Source organism: Galeopterus variegatus, unplaced genomic scaffold (genome assembly GCF_000696425.1).
Source record: "Galeopterus variegatus unplaced genomic scaffold, G_variegatus-3.0.2 Scaffold455, whole genome shotgun sequence".
In the NCBI taxonomy this organism is placed as follows: domain Eukaryota; kingdom Metazoa; phylum Chordata; class Mammalia; order Dermoptera; family Cynocephalidae; genus Galeopterus; species Galeopterus variegatus.
Window position 1 is genome coordinate 44,657 of NW_007726566.1, and position 18,523 is coordinate 63,179.

Here is an 18,523-nt window from a genome sequence, read left to right on the forward strand (position 1 = left end):
AACATCAATGAAGAGGCTATCCAAACTGTTATTACTAGCATTATATTAACTGGAGTTGTGGGGACCTTATTCAAACTAGCATGAGGGCAAAGTTTTTTTTAAAGGTGTGTCTAGAAAACCTGCCCTCCTAGAGGACTTCTTCAGCTGTAAAATGGGGATGACAATAGTATTTATTGCATAGGATTGTTTTAAGATTAATTCACATAAACTTCTCAGTATAGTGCCAAGCACATAGTAATATACAGTAGCTGCTACTTTTACTACTACAGCTTTTTTTTTTTCTCTTCTCTACTTTTTTTCTACGAGCCACCACGTTTTCGGCAGGGTCGAGCGTTTGTTTAGTATACTTCGGACAAGATCGGCTTTTTATCAGATCTAGATTTTGAACTATGAAAACCGCGGAATTATTAGGGCTGTGGTTGCTATCTGCTTGGCAAGTGATAAAAAAGCGTAAGAATTTTACACACCCCTGTAGCACAAAATGGTGCTTCCTTCTGATCGTCTCCCCCCGCGCCCCGGACACATGATAGTACATTCCCTACTGCTGCTGGAAAGGGTAGTACAAAAGTTGAACGCGCCGAGGGTTTTCTCTTCTCCCGGAAGCAATTTTCTCTAGAGCCGGAAGCAGGTGCTGTTTCAAGGGAGGAGGGACTGGGCGGGTCAGGCCACGGCGGCTGACGGCGGGGGAGGAGCTGGGTCCACTGCCGGTTGGAGGGGCAAGTCGAGTGTCCTTATCCTAGCGATTGGGACTCGGGCCTGTGAGCCAGTTGGAGTTGCAGCGGCGGGAACGATTGGGCCGAGCGGAGGAAGACATGTTGCTCTTCGTGGAGGTGAGTGGATTTGGTAAATTGGCCCCGCTCTGAGGAGAGCAGGAGTGTGGAGGCGCCGGCCGGTCCCACCGCCATGTGACTTTCCAGGCCGTACACGCCGCAGAACCGGCAGATAGGCTGACACAGCACCTGGGCCGTGGAGGCCTGCAGCTCCACTCTGCGCATTCACAACACTTTAGGAAGCTGTAGGAGGTGAGGCCCGTGGTGAGGGAGAATTGGAGGGGGAGAATCCGGGGCTTGGCTGGTGTTGCCTGAGGATCAGAGGAAGGGGAAAATGTCCCATATGGACCCCCTAAAGGAGGCAGACGGGCGGGGTTGGGGGGGCAGGGGGCGGAGTCTGCCCGAGAAAAGAGTAATCAGGTGGGCGCGTTCTGGGGGGTGAAGCGAGGCCTCGCGGGGACCTCTGGGAGGGAGGCGAGCAACATGTGGGGCCGCGGAGGGAGGGAGGTGAAATGCGGTAGAAGTGTTTTGAAAAGAAAATTGAAAGCTGCTTTTTAGCAACTCCCACCACATTTTGTTCGACCCTCGTCCCTAGGTCTCTGGAACGTTCTGTGGGTGAAAGCGAGTTTCTGTGAACAGAGGAGAAGCCAATAGGGATTGGAAGCCTTGAAAGGCACCGCTTTGACCTTCTGTAAAAGTTGTTTTGGCAGCGGCTGCGTGATGAGGGGTTGGTTCTGTGAACCGGTTAAAAGCCCTTTACAAGGAAAATTCCATGAATGAGAGAAACTTAGTTGGAGAAAAGCCTTATTTTGATTTTTTGTTTGTTTTTTAATTGTTATTTGACCAATAGAAATACTTTGATTATTTTAAGTGGAACGTCAGCTGTTGGCCTATTTTAGTTTTCACGGCAGTGGATACCTGCCTTGCACAAATACGAAGTTTAATTTCTCATTTCTGTTCTTCTCTTGTGTGCAGTGAGCATCAGCTGACTGCCTGGCTAATGCTTTGAGTAGATTCCAGATCATATTGTTCTTACATTGTGAAAACGTCAAACCAGCAAAGCTTCAACTTCGCAACTTGGCATTTGTTGACTATGCCCATAAAAAGAATCTTTTCAGTGAGGGAAGGAATTTACGTTGTATATTGGATGCGGGAGCCAATGACGTTTTTTTTTTTTTTTTTCGGGGGAAAGGGGAGATTTTACTCCGTAATATTCCGGCGTAAAGTAAATAAATGATTTTACTTCCCCCCACCTCTTAAACCAACTGACATGGTGTGGCTGATAAATTTGAGATCTTTAAATTATATTTTAAAAAGAAACTGCTTCCTTAGAGTATGTCCAACATTAATAAGTATTAATTGGAACATTCCAAGCCAACCATGAAAAGGTTTTTTTTTTAACTTTTTTTCAGTTTTAATTTTTTTATTCAAACATATTTTAACATTTATTTGTACATATTCGTGGGGTACAGTATGTTGTTTCAGTACATACATCTACTGCACAATGATTCACTTAGGGTAGAGAGCATAATTTTGTGCCCATGTAGTCCACTTTTTCTCCTTCCCCCCATGAAAAGATTTGAAATTACGGAACTCATTCTGTGTACTGTTTTGTATCCTCATTGTTTTTCTTCGGCAGAATGAGAAATCAGATATGATTTTAAGCAGTGCTAGTTTGTTTTAGGAATGTTATGCTATGCAAATACGGCAGGTTTTAAGTGTAGAAGTGTTTTGCCAGACAAAAGAGATTGTGAAGTTTGTCTTATATCAACATGAATTCCAAAATAAACTTTTGAGTTAAGATTGATTCTTTTGGCTTTATTAAAATGTGAGCTTTAATAATAGCTCCATTTATTGAGTTTTTAAGGCTAGGCCTTCTATCTTTAAAGCAACGTTGCAGCGTTTTACAGATAAGAAAACTGAGGCCAAGTGGTTGAGTAACTTAAACCAACTGATATTGTATACTAGTAAAGCAGTGGAACTGGGATTTAGATCCGGGTCATTCTGATGTCAAATCATGGAAAGGCTTTAAGCAATTCAGACCTATTTGACTCCCCAGTTTAGACAAACTCTACTGTATCTCTCACTAAACTACCCTTTAAAGTTAATATCGCCATTAATCATTTTCTTTGTGAATTGGTATGTCATTCCTTATTTTTCTCATGAGTTTTATTGGAAATTAACAATGTCATTAAATATTTGGGGCTGAATTTATGGTATTAAAGTCAGTCAAATCCAACACATTGGTCATTTGGCATTTTATTAACTAATATTTGATCCTTATAAATTCATGAGATAGCAATTATTTTCAGTGAGCAAACCAAAGCTCAAGTTAGATTTCTAAGGTCATTCAAGTGTAAATAATATGGGGACTAAAGTCTGAAGTCTGGCTTCTAGAACACAAGTCTCTGGCTCCAAAATTTATTTTTGCACTTTCACCTAAGCCAACAGTTCTTAATCTGGGTTCCTGGATAGAATTGAGGAAGTACATGAGTTTGGTTGAGGAAAGAAATTGCCTGTTTGTTTTCACTAGCTTCTAACTGAAATCTAGATAGAAAAGAATTAAAAATTCTTTAAATTTCAATGGAGGCAGCAGTGTCTATGACTTTGTCACCAAGAGAAATTACATTTCTTTCATATTACAGTTTTTTTTTTTTTTTTTGTCTTTTTGTCTTTTTCCGTGTCCGGCAACGGATCGCAACCCTCAGTGTTGCCCCCGGACCGGACCGGGGACCGGCAACGGGATCGCAACCCTCGGTGTTGCTCCCGCGCCTCACTCAGCCAGTGAGCGGGAACCGGTCTGTATGTGGGATCCGAACCCTCGGGCGGGAGCGCCGCTGCGCTTCCCAAGCGGCGCACTATCCAGTACGCCACTGGGCCGGCCCCATATTACAGTTTTTTCAGATATCTTGAAATATTCTTTACGCTCATTACTCCTTGTTATATGTTAAACATCTTTTTATCTAATGTATTAATAAAGCACATTTATTACTATTTTAGAAAATTTTAAATATTGATATTTAAATATAATTTGTTTACTTTGTGATCCTATGTATTTCATATATTTAAAGGCATTCTGAGAAATCCATAGATTAATTGGATTACTAAAGAGGTCGGTTGCACAAAAGAGGTTAAGAACCGCTTTACTAAACCAAGTTGCTTGTGGATCATCTTTGGCAGGGTTAATCTGCGATCCGTGAGTACTCTGTAGTTGTCTTCAAAATCTTTTACTTATGTGCATTTTTCTGGTGAGATCCAAGCCTAACTGGTTTATAACTGGAATTAGTGGAGTAATGATAACAATAATAGTATAGCAATGGTATGCGCCTGTATGGTGCTTACTGTGTGTGTCAGGCACATTAGGTGTTTTTGCATGTATACATATGTATACATCTGCTCAAGCCTCACAGTATATCCAGTGTATCTATGAGGTATTATTATCCCCATTTTAGAGATAAGGAAACTAAGGCAGAGAGAAACTTGCCTAAGATTATATAGCTAGTGAATGTTGAAGCTGGGTTTAGAACTCAAACCACTGAGTTATATTTGCAGTAGAAATCTATAGGGAGACAGTGAATCTTATTTTAAGTAATACTTAGATGTAGCTTTTTTTAACCTGGTCTTGCAAACAAAGGGCTATATTGACTTCAGTAGTTTATTGGGGTTTTTTGGTGACCTTTGTTCTGAAGGAGACACAGTATCTTTCTCTGGTAAGAGATAAAAAATATTTGGATAATTCAGAAAGTTGTCAAACATAACCTGACTTAAATTCCTTTAGAACAAATTCTGTAAGTTTGAAACAGCAATGTGCTCCCTTCATCCAAGTGCTATCAATTTATTTAAATTTTTGAGCACTGAGACGGATTGCGTTTTTTTCACTCTTAAATTTTTTTTTAAATTTTTAACTAAAACACATAATAATTGTACATATTTATAGGGTACAGTGATGTTTCACTACGTGTATTTTTCACATTTTTTGTGGTTCACATTTTGTTCATTTTTCAGACTGTTTTTCCCCTCTAATATTTTCAATGAGTTCTGCTTGCTCTAGTTGTTTGGCAGTGTTTTGTTTTGGGTTTTTTTTGGTGGCTGACTAGTATGGGGAACCGAACCCTTGACCTTGGTGTTACAAGGCTGCGCTCTAACCAACTGAGCTAACTGGCCAGCCCATTTGGCAGTGTTTTAATGACTGTGGAAATGGGGATTTTATGTCTTGAGTTTTTTGCTGAAAATGAATACTTACACCACTTATTTAGGTAGTAGTGATTTTTGTACACCCTCTGATGTTCTAATAATTCTTACGTAATTTAAAAAATTATTTCTAATTGTGGTGAAATACTCATAAAATTTATCATCTTAACTATTTTTATCATCTTTATTTTTAAGTATATTCACGTTATTGTGCAACCATTACCAGCATCCATCTTCAGAATTCTTTTCATCTTGAAAAACTGAAACTCTATCCATTAAACAGTAACTTCTTATTTCCCTCTCCCCCTAGATTTTACATAATTAAAGAAATTTTTGTCTGTTTTCTTTTCTGTTTTTAAGTTTTAGGTTAGTCTTAGGCTGAAATAAGATGTGGGACATTTGCCTAGATAATTTTTTATTAATTTTATGTTAATCATAGGTAGCGTTATGCATTTCACCCTAAGTACAGTACTAAGTTTTCTCCCATTAGTTTAATATTAGATACCACCTCTGACTGAGAATAAGTTTTTATTTTTATCAGTTTTTTTATGATGGACTGAAAATGAAGTAGGAAAAAGTGGAAAAGAATTCTGAGAAGTGAGCATAAAAATGTAAGGGTACCCCAGGGTGCTTCAGATTACAGTATGTAAAAAACCAGTAACTAGAAATATTGATATCCAACTATTTTGTGTTTTGATCAGCTTGGGTTTGTTTGGGCTGTCTGCCAGCTCCATATTACTTACCAGCTAATGGAAGTAATTCTTAGTACTAGACATGAATATTTCAAATCTGAGATTTTTGTTCTTCTACTTTGGAGCTTGAAACAAGATTTTGACCCTGTAGTTAGAAATGGAGTCTGAGTCTGTACTGCAGGGAAGTAGAAAGTAGAGGAAGTTGAGAAACTCAATCCAGCTATCATTGTGAAGTTACAAAAAATGATTTCTAGCCTTTTTGAATATCCTTAAATGAAAATAGAAAGTGACCCTTTGGCTCTGATAGTTTTTGTAACATTTAGATTTATCATTCTATAATCAGTGCTTCGCCTAAACTTTGTTTTCTTTAAAGCTTAATGTGGAGGCAGATTTCTAGTCTTATTGAAAACTAAGTCTTTGGTATTATGCACTTTGATTTTTCTTTTTTTTTTTTTTTGGTGGTGGTCCCGTACAAGGATTGAGCCCTGGACCTTGGTTTTATCTGCACCTGGCTCTAACCAACTGAGCTAACTGGCTAGCCCTACACTGTGATTTTCTGTAAGAGCTTTGAGATCCTGAGTTCAAATGTTAACTGTGTGACCTGAGACAGGTAACATAACTTCTCTGAGCCTCAAATTCCTATTTGTAATTTGAGAATAATAATGTCTTCTGAGAGTTAGGTTGTGCTTGTGGTGTTTATGATTAAGTCTTATAATACAGTCCAGCTGAGGGCTTGACATACACAATCATTTAATCCTCACAGCAAGTATATAGTGATATAAATTGTCAGTATATAAGTAGTTGCCTTCCAAAAATCACTGAAATTTGTGCTTTACATAGTAAATATTTCTGGAAAGTTTATTGAATTACATAATAGTTGCACTGATAATTACAAAAACTAGTGTGAGATAGCACTGATTTAAGAAATGTATAACTTTTTTTTTTTTTTTTAAAGATGACCGGTAAGGGGATCTTAACCCTTGACTTGGTGTTGTCAGCACCACGCTCAGCCAGTGAGCGAACCGGCCATCCCTATATGGGATCCGAACCCGGGGCCTTGGTGTTATCAGCACCGCACTCTCCCTAGTGAGCCACGGGCCGGCCCAGAAATGTATAACTTTTGAGTTCTAATCCCAGCCTTGTTACTTAATTTACTCTGATTTGGGGGAAGCCAAACAAGTTAATTACCTTATTTAAAATTTTTTATAGTTGAAGAGTATACTTTTGGTTGGGCAAATAAAACTTTTAAAAATGAAAATTACAGTATGTTAAAATACACATTCATATGCAATATTTAAAAGAATACGAATGATAAAGTGCAAATAAGCAATTTATATTTACTCTTGAAAAAATATTTTTTCTAGTGTAAAAATAAGTAAATTTTAAAATTTTAAATATTACGTACTCATATTTCCTCTCTTGTCTGTTCCCTTGTCAGAACACTTGAAACCAATCTTTGGTTCATAGGATATCTCTGTATTAATAAATGACTGTCTCTAAACCAAAGACAGGAGTACTTTAGATGAGTATTACTGGGGGTCGGATATTAAATGCATGCATAAAGCCAACTTCCAGGGGTGAGGAGTTAAGCTCTGCTGGGTTTATATATCATTGAGGAAAGAGAAAAGGACTTTCTTGTCAGGGCCAAAAAGTCAAGAGTAATGCAGGGTTTGTGTAGCACATAGCCAGTATTTCATACACTTACTACAAAACAGGTAAGATGACCGTACTTCTCATTTTGCCCTGGATGTTCACAGTATACTCCTATTTCCTGGGCCAGATGTGTCATCCCTGTTTCTCAGAAATGTCCTGGTTTGTATGACAACTTAATTTTTCATAGAGATCAGAGATTTGCTGTGTATTGGCAAGAGTTTGTTGTTTTTTTCTTTCATATCCTTAACAAAACAACATAGTGCACATAAATTGGTACTAAAAGACTTGTTACTTAATTGGCTATGGGAAATGTAAATTTATAAGACAAAAAGTTGCAGTTGAGCAAGGTAAGGGAAATGAGATTATTCTAGCCTTTTGAGTTGGAGGAAGGAAAAAAACGGAGGGCAGTGATTGAGTAGTAATAAGATACATTTATATATAATGTTTCATAAAAGTGGCTAAAAACATGGGCTTGAGGGCAGGTTGCCTATGTCTGTCTAAATCTTTGTTAGGTCTTGGCTACTTTCTAATTGTATGACTTTGGGCAAGTTGTTTAACTTCAGTTTCCTTATCTGTAAATAGAGGATAATGCTAATTAATATATGATGATAATTTTAATATCTATCTCACAGTGTTGCTAAGAGGATTGACGGTTAAGGTAAAGGACTATATATCATTGTAAGCTGCTGCTTTCATATGTGCTAAGAAAGATAAGTTCTCATCTGTTTCTGGTCATTTACATTTGAAAGTAACAAAGGATTTGCTGACTTTGATACACACTAGGAGTAAAAAGGCACTGTTTCCTGAAAAAGGATTGTTTTGCTATTTAATATTGATATTTGAGGTCTGAGTTATGTTTAAATTCATTTGTGTAGTTAGCCATTTATTAGCAGACCAATTGAGGAAATGGCTCAGTATTTTAGGGACTATCTAAACTGTTTAAATGCTAAATGTTGGATATCTATTAATAGAGCTTTTAATCTTTAATAAGGGGATTCATGAGTCTCATGCAGAACTTTCTAGGGAGAAGTCTTTGATTATATTTTCAGAGCAGGTGCATTTTATTAAGATCTTATGCACATTAAAGTTTGAGAAACACTAATCTAGTATATATATATATATTCAACAAATTTTATTGTTGGCCTCCTATGTGGTAGTCACTATTCAGTGTACTAAAGAGCAGTAAACCATAGACAAGGTCACTGCCTTTGTGGAGTTTGCAGGCAAAATCATTTCAGATTAGGCTCAGTGCTTTGTGATAGAGGATTAATTTTATTGTGTAAGATGCCATGAATATCTTTTTTTTTTTTTTTTTTCTTTAACTGAGAATTAGCTGTACTTTGGCCTTAGGAAATCATTTGCAGATCTAGATTGATTTCTGGGGACTGGGACCCTAGTTCTTATCTGGTAGCTACTCTGTATTCATTTCTTCTGGATCCTTAGCCACTCTAGGCAAAACTGGGGGCCTGGGGTCATTTGGCTTGGAGAAGAGATTTACAGTATTCCTTATGAAGTATAACTAGTTGTCTTAAAGTTTCCTCTAAGGCAACTGTAGTGTAGTGGCCAAAAGCATCCAGACTGCCTACATTCAAATCCTGCCTGTTTTATTAGCTGAGTAGCCTTTGGCAGGCTACGTAATGGTAAAGTAACTTTTTCCTTATCTGTAAAATGTGGATGATAATAGTATTTAACTGAGGTTGCTATGAAGATAAATTAAGTGTTCCATAAATGTTAGTTGTTATTCTTCTCTCTCAGAATGAGTGAAGATTTCCCACTTTATTTTTACTTTCCGTAAAATACCCCTATGCATCTTGTGGTAAGACTCTGAAGTTACCATGCTGGTTGAAATGACAGATTTTTTTTTTTTTTCTTTTTTAAAGTCCTTGTAATTTAAGGGCCTTATCAATATTGGAGGGCCGGCCCGGTGGCGCACTGCTACAGTGCGCCGCTTGGGAGCGCTGTGGCGGCGCTCCCGCCGAGGGTTCGGATCCCACATACAGACCGGTTCCCGCTCACTGGCTGAGCGAGGGGCGGGCGCAGCACCGAAGGTTGCGATCCCGTTGCTGGTCCCGGTCCGGTGCGGGCGCAACACTGAGGGTTGCGGTCCGTTGCCAGACACGAAAAAAGACAAAAAGGAAAAAATATATATATTGGAGATGTAAAAATAGTACCTGGATAATTGATCTGCCATAGGGCAAATAAATTTAATCAATTTATACATTTTATTTCTGTTTTACAGCATTTATGGGGTTAAGTGGCATGGGATTTCTGTTTTCTGATAGTAAATAGGTAAGTAAAACAAAAGGTTATGTATGTCCGAAGAGATGGTTTCACTGTATTTATGGTGATTTTTTTTTCCCTAATTCTTGGTTCTTTTACTTTAAAACTGCTGTCTCTTAGGACAGGATGATATCATTTTGACATGAATTTGATATTTCTGTTTTTTCCTCTTATTTATATCTCTCTCCAGATTGAATTTGGCATAAAATGGGCCAATAATTGGGGCTGCTTCTGGCTTATTTGCGGATTAAATATATATATTGCTTAGAGATAGAGGTGGTGGTTGAACTGTCAGTTTTACCGATAGTATGGATATTTTTGTTGAGTATCTGTGTACTTGCATACCATGTGTACGTTAGCAGATAGTTTCAGCAAGCACTTGGACAATTTACATCCTTTAATTTTATGCTACTGTGTAGCCTCAAAGACTTCTAATTCTGTGAGAGAAAGATTTTGATGGAAGTCTTTATTAAACCTTAGCCAAAAAATGAATCAAACTTGGTTACCTAGAATTTAAATGAAAAATTTAGACTTTGTCCTAGTTAAACTGACTGGTCAGATTTATTATTATGTCTTTTTTTCAGACTGTTTGTTATAGGAAAATAACTCCAACTTTTTTTGCTGGAGATTTTCAGTTTCCAGTTATTTGTTTGCTTGGGTTTTTTTTAATCTTAAATAATTCTACAAAGAACAACCCTGTATACAAAGCCTATAGGCTAAAATTCACTATAGTAGGCCAAAGTGTGAACATTTTAAAGATTTTAATATCAGTACTGAAAAATTGCTTTCCAAATGTTGTACCAATTTTGACTAGTGCTCAATTTATTTCATCTTTGTCAGCATCAGGCATTTGTAAAACTTCGCTATATAGGTTAAAATGAGATTATTAATTTGTTTTGCATTTCTTCAGTAATTAGTGAGATTGAACATTTTTCCATCTAAGCTTTTTGGATACTCCTTGCTGTGAATTTTCTTTTTGCTTGTTTGTGCTTATCAGTTCATAGGCTTTCTATAAACTTTCTTCTTTAAAGACGTAGTCCTTTTGTGTCATTTATCAAGGATGATTTTCGTACTTGAGATGTCTTTTAATTTGCATTTTATATATGTCATTACGTATTTTCTGATTGTAAAAGTAAAAATCTCACCACAAAAAAAGTATGTGAGATAATGTATATGTTATTTAGCTCACTTTAGCCATTCCACAATGTATATGTATTTTAAAACATGTTGTACACAATAAATACATACAATTTTTGTCGATTTAAGAAAACATAAAAGGGGCCGGCCCGGTGGCGCACTGGAGAGTGCACCGCTTGGGAGCGTGGCGGCGCTCCCGCCGAGGGTTCGGATCCCATGTGGAGACTGGTTCCCGCTCACTGGCTGAGCGCGGTGCGGGCGCGACACCGAGGGTTGCGATCCCGTTGCCGGTCAGTAAAAAAGACAAAAAGGAAAAAAAAAACATAAAAGTAATAGATGTTAATAGTGGGAAAATTTTTTAAAAGCACAAAAATGAAAATAGAAAATGGTGACCAGTGGGAAAATTAATATTTTGGTTTCTCTGGTCTTTCCTATGTTTGTGTATTATATCTACAAAGTTGAATCATTTCTATAAGGTATTGACTTACTTTATTTTTTCCAAGTTTTGTGACCTCTTTTTTCCCCCATTTTAAAAAATCTTTTACTCATAATTATAGATTCACAAGATGTTGCAAAATAATGTACAGGATGATCCTGTGTATTCTTTGCCCAGTTAAGCTAAATAGTAGCACTTTGCATAACTGTAATGTGGTATAAAGACCAGCAGATTGACAATGATGCAGTCCATAGAGCTTATTCATTTTTTTTAATTGAAACATAATTGATTGTACATATTTGTGGGGTATAGCATTGAATATAAATACCTGTACAATATGTGATACTCAAGTCAGGATAATTAGTACATACAACATTACAAAAATGTAATAATTTTTTGGGCCCTTTACCAATTTCTCACTAACCCCCACCCACCTCTGGTGGCCTCAGTTCACAGAGCATATTCAGATTTTACCAGTTTTACATATAGTCTGGTTTTTAAGGCTCTGGTATATTCTATTATATGGATGAACTAAAGTTATTGAACAAATATTCTACAGTTTGTTTCTAATTTTTCCCAATTATAAAATTTGTGTGGTAAGCATTCTTGTACTTGTATATTTTTGTATATCTATTTCTTTTGAGTAAGTCTGACAAGTAGAATTTCTGGACCAAAGAATATATTTAAAGCTGTTAATAAATATCACCTACTTTTCAAAATAGTTATACAAATTATAGCAGTGAACTGATTGTTTCTTTATACAATTGTCAAAATGGTATCAAGTCTGGACAGGACAGTTCAATAGGTAAAAGTGATATGTTGTAATTAAATATCCCTGCCTGTCCTTTGCACATTTTCTATTTGGCAAATATTTTAGTAATTTGTCGTACTGTTGTTAACAGGTTGGTGTTATAACCTTCCAGGCCTTTTCTATTTTTTTATATACCTCAAAAGTTTAATGGAAAGATTCATATTATCTTTTAATTCTGTTTTTCCACAAACTTTTTGAAGTACCTCTTATTTATCTAAACCGTGATTTTGTGTTTGTTAACATAAATGATAAAGCAAAGGGTTTATTGTTTTACAACTTAATTTTTCACTGAATAAAAGGTCTTGAAATACTTTCCATATTAGTTTACATATAGGCCTTTTTTTTTTTTTTTAAACTATTTCATAGCTTTTTATGTTAATAGGTATACCACATTTCCAGGGTTCAATCCCCATACCAGACAGCCAAAAAAAAAAAGAGAGAGAGAATATCACATTTAATTTGACCATTCGTCTATAGATGGACTTCAAGGCTGTTTTCATTTTTTCATTCATGGGATAAGTGCTGCAGTATGCACCTTGTATACACGTTGTGTGCCTAAATGGTCTTTGGAGTGTATACTCTTTATTTTATTTTATTATTATTATTTTTTGTGTGTGTGGCTGGCCAGTGTGGGGATCCGAACCCGAGACTTTGTTATAAAGTTGTGCTCTAACCAACTGAGCTAACTGTCTAGCCCATAGAGTGCATATTCTTAACTAGGCTTGGTGAAAAATATAAATATACCCAGGAGAACTGCATGTCTATATGCCATAGACCTTATGCTTTGATTATTGTTGGCATCATTAGCAAGGGACACATCAGATTTATGGGTAGCATGCTGCTGAAAGGCATACATTTATTATTTTGATTTATTATTAAATATTTAATGGAACAGTGCATTCTATCAGTAAAGGGTGATTTTTTTTAGTATAATCCCCCAATATATTTGGATAATTATTTATAAATTCATTATGTATGGCATAATATATGAGGGCACTTCAAAAAGTTTATGGCAAGCTTCATATTACCTTTTAATTTCATTTTTCCATGAACTTTTTGAGGTATCCTTTTGTATTTAGTATGTTAAATATTAACCTAATATCCTATAGTGAATATTTGTTGTATTTGTGACCTTCAAATTTTTGATCAGCTGTCTGCATTTGCAGAAATGCCCAAAATCTGAGTCAGGTCTCTCCAGTGTATGTACTAGTCAGAACTCAAGTTCCCAGGTTCTCTTGTATCTATTAAGTCTCTTGTATCTAGTTGCCTCTCAATTGTTAACCCAGAAGTGACTAGTCAGACACACGCACATGTGACTTTTCTTTGGAAGTGCACAATGTAAGGAAGATATTCATAACTGCTATTTTGCATTCAAGAGTGGCAGTAGGAATGATTAGTTTTAAGTGGAGGTAAAAGTTGCCAGGTTAAGTTCCTAATGGAGACGTGGCTTTGGTGCTGGCAGTAGTAAGGGGTATTTGAATCTTGGCATTTAGTGCTTAATACAGAGTTCTGATTCTGAGTACTGACTGATAAAAATCTTTGATAAGATACTTTTTGATACAGCAAGCACAATTTGTGGGTCTGTGTCTTGCTTTCTAAAATTGCTACTTAGAAGTTTTAAAATAATATCTTGTTACCTGTCCTGGTGGGGCTATAGGAAAACTAGTTGATTTCTTCCCTGAGCTAATGTAGTGAGGGAGTTGTGAATTAACATCTCTAAGCCGGATGTTGCTATAGTTATTCATGGTGCTACTTCAAAGATGCTTTTGCTCCCCTGCAAGATTTGGTATTTTGTTGTTGGTTATGATGTTATTGTAAAAGCTTCTAGCAGCCCTGAAACCAAAAGCTAAGAAGTGCTCCATAGTAAACGACTTCCATCTCAGAACTCAGGCTACATGAAAAAAAAGGAAGATTTCATTGACTCTGATCTTCTAGCCCATCCGAATGGTAGATAAAGTTGCCAAACTTAACTCATTATTTGCACATATGCCTCTGCTATTTCATTTAAATAAATGGTTGAGGGTTTATGTTAATGGCTGAAATATAAAGAAGACAATGACCTAGGTTCTGCCTTTCCTGAGCCATCTGCCTAAATGCAAAGAATGTGTTTTAGGCTATTATAGTATAGTGATAATAGAATACAGACAACAAGAGGGAAAGAGGAAACATTGACAAAAACAAATGAAATTGGGTGCCCAAGATTTATAGCAACTGTAAGGAATTTTGATAAAGTAGGCACTGTGTTTTTATTTTATTTTTATTTTTATTTATTTATTTATTTATTTTTTGTCTTTTTCGTGACCGGTAAGGGGATCGCAACCCTTGGTGTGGTGTCGCCCACACTGCACTCAGCCAGTGAGTGCACCGGCCATTCCTATATAGGATCCAAACCTGCAGCGGGAGCGTCGCTGCACTCCCAGCGCTGCACTCTCCCAAGTGCGCCACGGGCTCGGCCCAACACTGTGTTTTTAAATATGAGGAAACTGAGGATGATTACATGATTATTGGATGGCAGAATAAAGTTAATTTTTTTCAGCTATACCATAGTTGGCTCTCAGTTGTTGGAATCACTTTTTAATTTAGCTTTATTAAGACAAAATATTGATATGTTTTCTAGAAATATTATGAATTAGATATTCTGGAAACCACCTGAAAATGTTGGTTAAAATATACTTAGAAAAATATTTTTAAGCAGAGTTTTAAGTTGTTGTTTTAAAAAAGCAAATGAAATCTTCAGACCAAAAACAACCGGGAAGAAGCAGGTAATAAAACTGAGGCTGCCCATTGCATCCGTTGATTTTTGGTGGCCTAGAGCTTTAGCAGGACACAGGTAAAGTAAGGAAAAATCCCAAGCTTTCCCAGTGATAAGGAAACTTGTCAGTTTTAGCCTTGGCTCTGGATTGGTGCAGGAGAGGTATTCTGTGATAATTCTGACTACACATCCTCTTTGATGCCAGAGTAGGTCTAAAATTCACACTACCTGTGTTTTCCCAGAAAATCCAAGTTGAAAATTTATAGTGATTCAAAATTGGCCACTCCTTCTAGGCAGACATCTAGCAGAAGGAAAACAGATTCTCTCCTTAAGTGCCCATTTAAACATAATATTCAAGTTCCAAGGAAAATGGGCTTACCATATAAAATCATAAAGCATGTAAGTCATCATGAGCATGACTTAGCAGAAACGACAAGTTGCAAAATCAAGTCCTCAAAGACTACAAATATTGGAATTATCAGATAATAGGCTATAAGATTTGAATGTTTTAATATGCTTAGAGGAAGAAGGAAGACACTGAAAGGATGATCAAGAAACAGAAAATTGGTCATATAGATTTGAAAAAAAGAACCAAAAGGGACTCTTAAGAAATGAGAAATATAAATGAGGAGCTTAGAAACATACTGGAGAAGCTTGAACATCAGCATCTTAGAAACACCTCAAGAGAATTGATGAACCTGGAAGAAAGATCTTAAGAAATTGCTCAGAATGCAATTAGAGAAGCAGAGAAATGGAAAATGGGGAAGAGGTTGACATAGGGTAGGAAGGTGTGATACATATTTTATTGGAGTTCCAGAAGGAAATAATAGAGTAGTTGGTGAAGAGGCAATATTTGAAGAGATGTTTGCTGAGAATTGTACAGAATTGATGAAAGAAATATCATATTTCAAGGGAGCCCACTGAATCCCAAGTACAATAATGAAAGAAAGAATTTCACACTTAATGTTCACAGAAATGCAAAACATCATTGACAAAGATTAAGCCACCAGAGAGAGAGATTACTAATGGCAGCTAGATCGATTGCTGATTTCCTGTTAGCAATAGTGCAACCCAGAAAGCAGTGGAATATCTTTAATGTGCTTGAAAGGGAATATGTGACTATTGTCTTTGATTTTATGAACTAGACACTGTAACATTTATGCTCTGGTTTGAAAAATCCCTAGAAGATGTGATTAGCTTTTTTATTTTAAGTTTCATAATTTTTGTGACTCAAAGCAACATTTTATTTTTTATTTTATTTTATTTTATTTGTCTTTTTTCCGTGTCCGGCAACGGATCGCAACCCTCAGTGTTGCCCCCGTACCGGACCGGGGACCGGCAACGGGATCGCAACCCTCGGTGTCGCTCCCGCGCCTCGCTCAGCCAGTGAGCGGGAACCGGTCTGTATGTGGGATCCGAACCCTCAGGTGGGAGCGCCGCCGCGCTTCCCAAGCGGCGCACTTATCCAGTGCGCCACCGGGCCAGCCCCTCAAAGCAACATTTTAATGGAATGCCTTACAAGGAAAAAATCTGATCTCATTATTGCAGCAGATCATGTTCCCTTCCAGCCCATGTCCACATGCTTAGGTACATTTTGCAATTGTAGTAATCTATGAGCTGTAATCATTCTTTGGTTAATACTCTTTCTGGAGTCAGGCTGCCTGAGTTTGATTCCTGACTTCATGCTTAATCTCTGTGTCTTTAATTGGGTATGTTATTTCTCTGTGCCTCTCATAATTGGGCAATCTGTAAAAGAGACATACCAGTACATGTCTTATGGACTGTTTTTAAGAAGTAGGTGAGATGATAGATGTGTAAAGCATTCGGTACAGTGCCTAGCCCACAGAATTGCTTAACACATTTGCTTTATTATAATGGTGGTTATGGGTTTTTTCCACTTAATTATGTGAAAGTATTTTTCAGTTTTGATTACTTTACCTTATTTCACTGACCCCACTACACATATTTTTGTACATATTAATTTCTCTGAAAATTGGGATACATCTTACAATGTTTGGTGTGTTATAGTTTAATGAACAGCAGTTTTTTTCTTTGTGGTACATTAGTATCCCTTCAGGTTGTATAAAATGTGTCAATGTGATAATTTTGTGGGGTTTTTTTCTTTTTTTTTAAATTTTACTTTTATTGTTATTTAGAGATCTTTATAATTTTGAATGGCTGTGTAATACTTTACCTAGTGAGTATATCATAATTTCCTTTGTTCCTTGCGTGTTTGACTTTGGGTTATTTTCGTTTCTTGGCTTTTATAAGTAATTTTTTTTTATATATGCAAATATGTGGCAATATGAGTTGCATGATTTTATGTGGTCTCCAGTAACGGATGTTGGCCAGTTCTATGCCAGTCTGGATATTATTTTTAAGTGCTTTGCTAATCTAATTATTAAATGGCACTTTGTTTCCCTATTTCTAGTTTTTTGTTACAGTTTTATGTATAGTCATCTATCTTGTGATTTTTGTCTGTTCATTGCTAATTTGCTATGACATAATAGTTTACATTCAGCTTTTAACTTTGTAATTATTTTGATGGAATGCATTTGTTTGTGTAGTATACTTTTGAGGTTGAGACTGCAGAATTGCCTTCTATTCAAAACCAATATAGTGTATGAAAAAGATTATGGAGTATCTACTTTATACTGAGTGTTAACTACTTTTCAAGCATTAGTGTAATTTAATTTTTAAAATAAGGAATTTTTACCCCAGTTTACATTTGAGAAAATTGAGGCTCGGTTAAGTTAAGAAATTTTCCCAGGATCACACAATAGTTCGTTTTAGAGCTAGGTGATTAACTCAGATGGTTAGAGCATCGTGTTGTAACATCAAGGTCAAGGGTTCAGATCCTCATACTAGCCAGTCACCCCTCCCCCCACTCCAAAAAGTTCATGTTAGAGCTGTGGTTTGGATTCAGGTATGATTTCAGAGCTTTAATCATTATGTGTTTAGACAGTGATTATAAACTACCTTGAAATAACTATTTTGCTTAACTAAAGCCACATACTACTCTGCATAGCAGTCCTGTGAGTTAGGGATATTCCTAGTAGGTATATGGCCCTTTCACTGTATCTTTTTCATGTATGGATCTTATTCGTTAAATGAGTGTCATACTCTTTGTATTTATCAAGGTTCAGAAGTTAGATATCTCTTTCTGAGAGCTGTGCTTTTACTATGCTCTTTTCTTGGGTAGGAACATAACTGCTATTCTCAGAATTGAGGAAAGAGAGGGAGAATAAGTAAATAAACACAGATTTTCTTCTATTTAAGAATATGAGGGTACTTCCAAAAGTTTGTGGGAAAATAGAATTGAAAGATAATATGAATCTTTCCATGAACTTTTGGAAGTACCCTCATACTTAATTAAATCCTGTTCACATGGCAGGAGGTTTAGGCTTTGACAAGCTTCTCATTTTTCTATTCTTCTGTCAGTCAGAAATTAATGCTGTACCTAACTGCCTAAATCACATTCACCAGTGAACTCAGCTCCAAATCAGTGGCCTACCAGAGAGAGAGTAGTGGGAGAGTATCGGCAGGTCATAAGCTTGAGTTAATTAATTCCCTGCCCATTGTGTCCACCTTCTGTAGGCCCATCCAGGGGAAGGGCCTACAGTCAACAGGACAACTTTCTGGAAAGGGGATGAACTTTTCTCAGGGTCATTAATGTGCTTGAGAAGGATCAAGCCCTGTCGTTTGGTTGGATGAGGTGAGAGAGGTACATTCATCCACTCTTCTTCCTTTCTCTGTCTCTCTACTTTTTTTTTTTTTTTTTTTTTTTTTTTTTTTTTTTTT

The 18,523-nt window shown here is 36.7% G+C and overlaps 1 protein-coding gene across 3 annotated transcripts in view; it reads left to right on the plus strand.

The window, feature by feature from the left end:
- Window positions 1-614: 614 nt before the first annotated feature.
- LARP4 (La ribonucleoprotein domain family, member 4) overlaps window positions 615-18,523 on the plus strand; it is a 56,938-nt gene continuing 39,029 nt past the window's right edge. For 2 of the 3 annotated variants that reach the window (XM_008568970.1, XM_008568973.1), the window contains exon 1: window positions 615-830. In XM_008568970.1, coding sequence (XP_008567192.1) covers window positions 813-830 — 18 coding nt within the window. In that variant the 5' untranslated portion in view covers window positions 615-812. The remainder of the gene's footprint in view (window positions 831-18,523) is intronic. The other variant, XM_008568972.1, reaches the window with a different exon arrangement.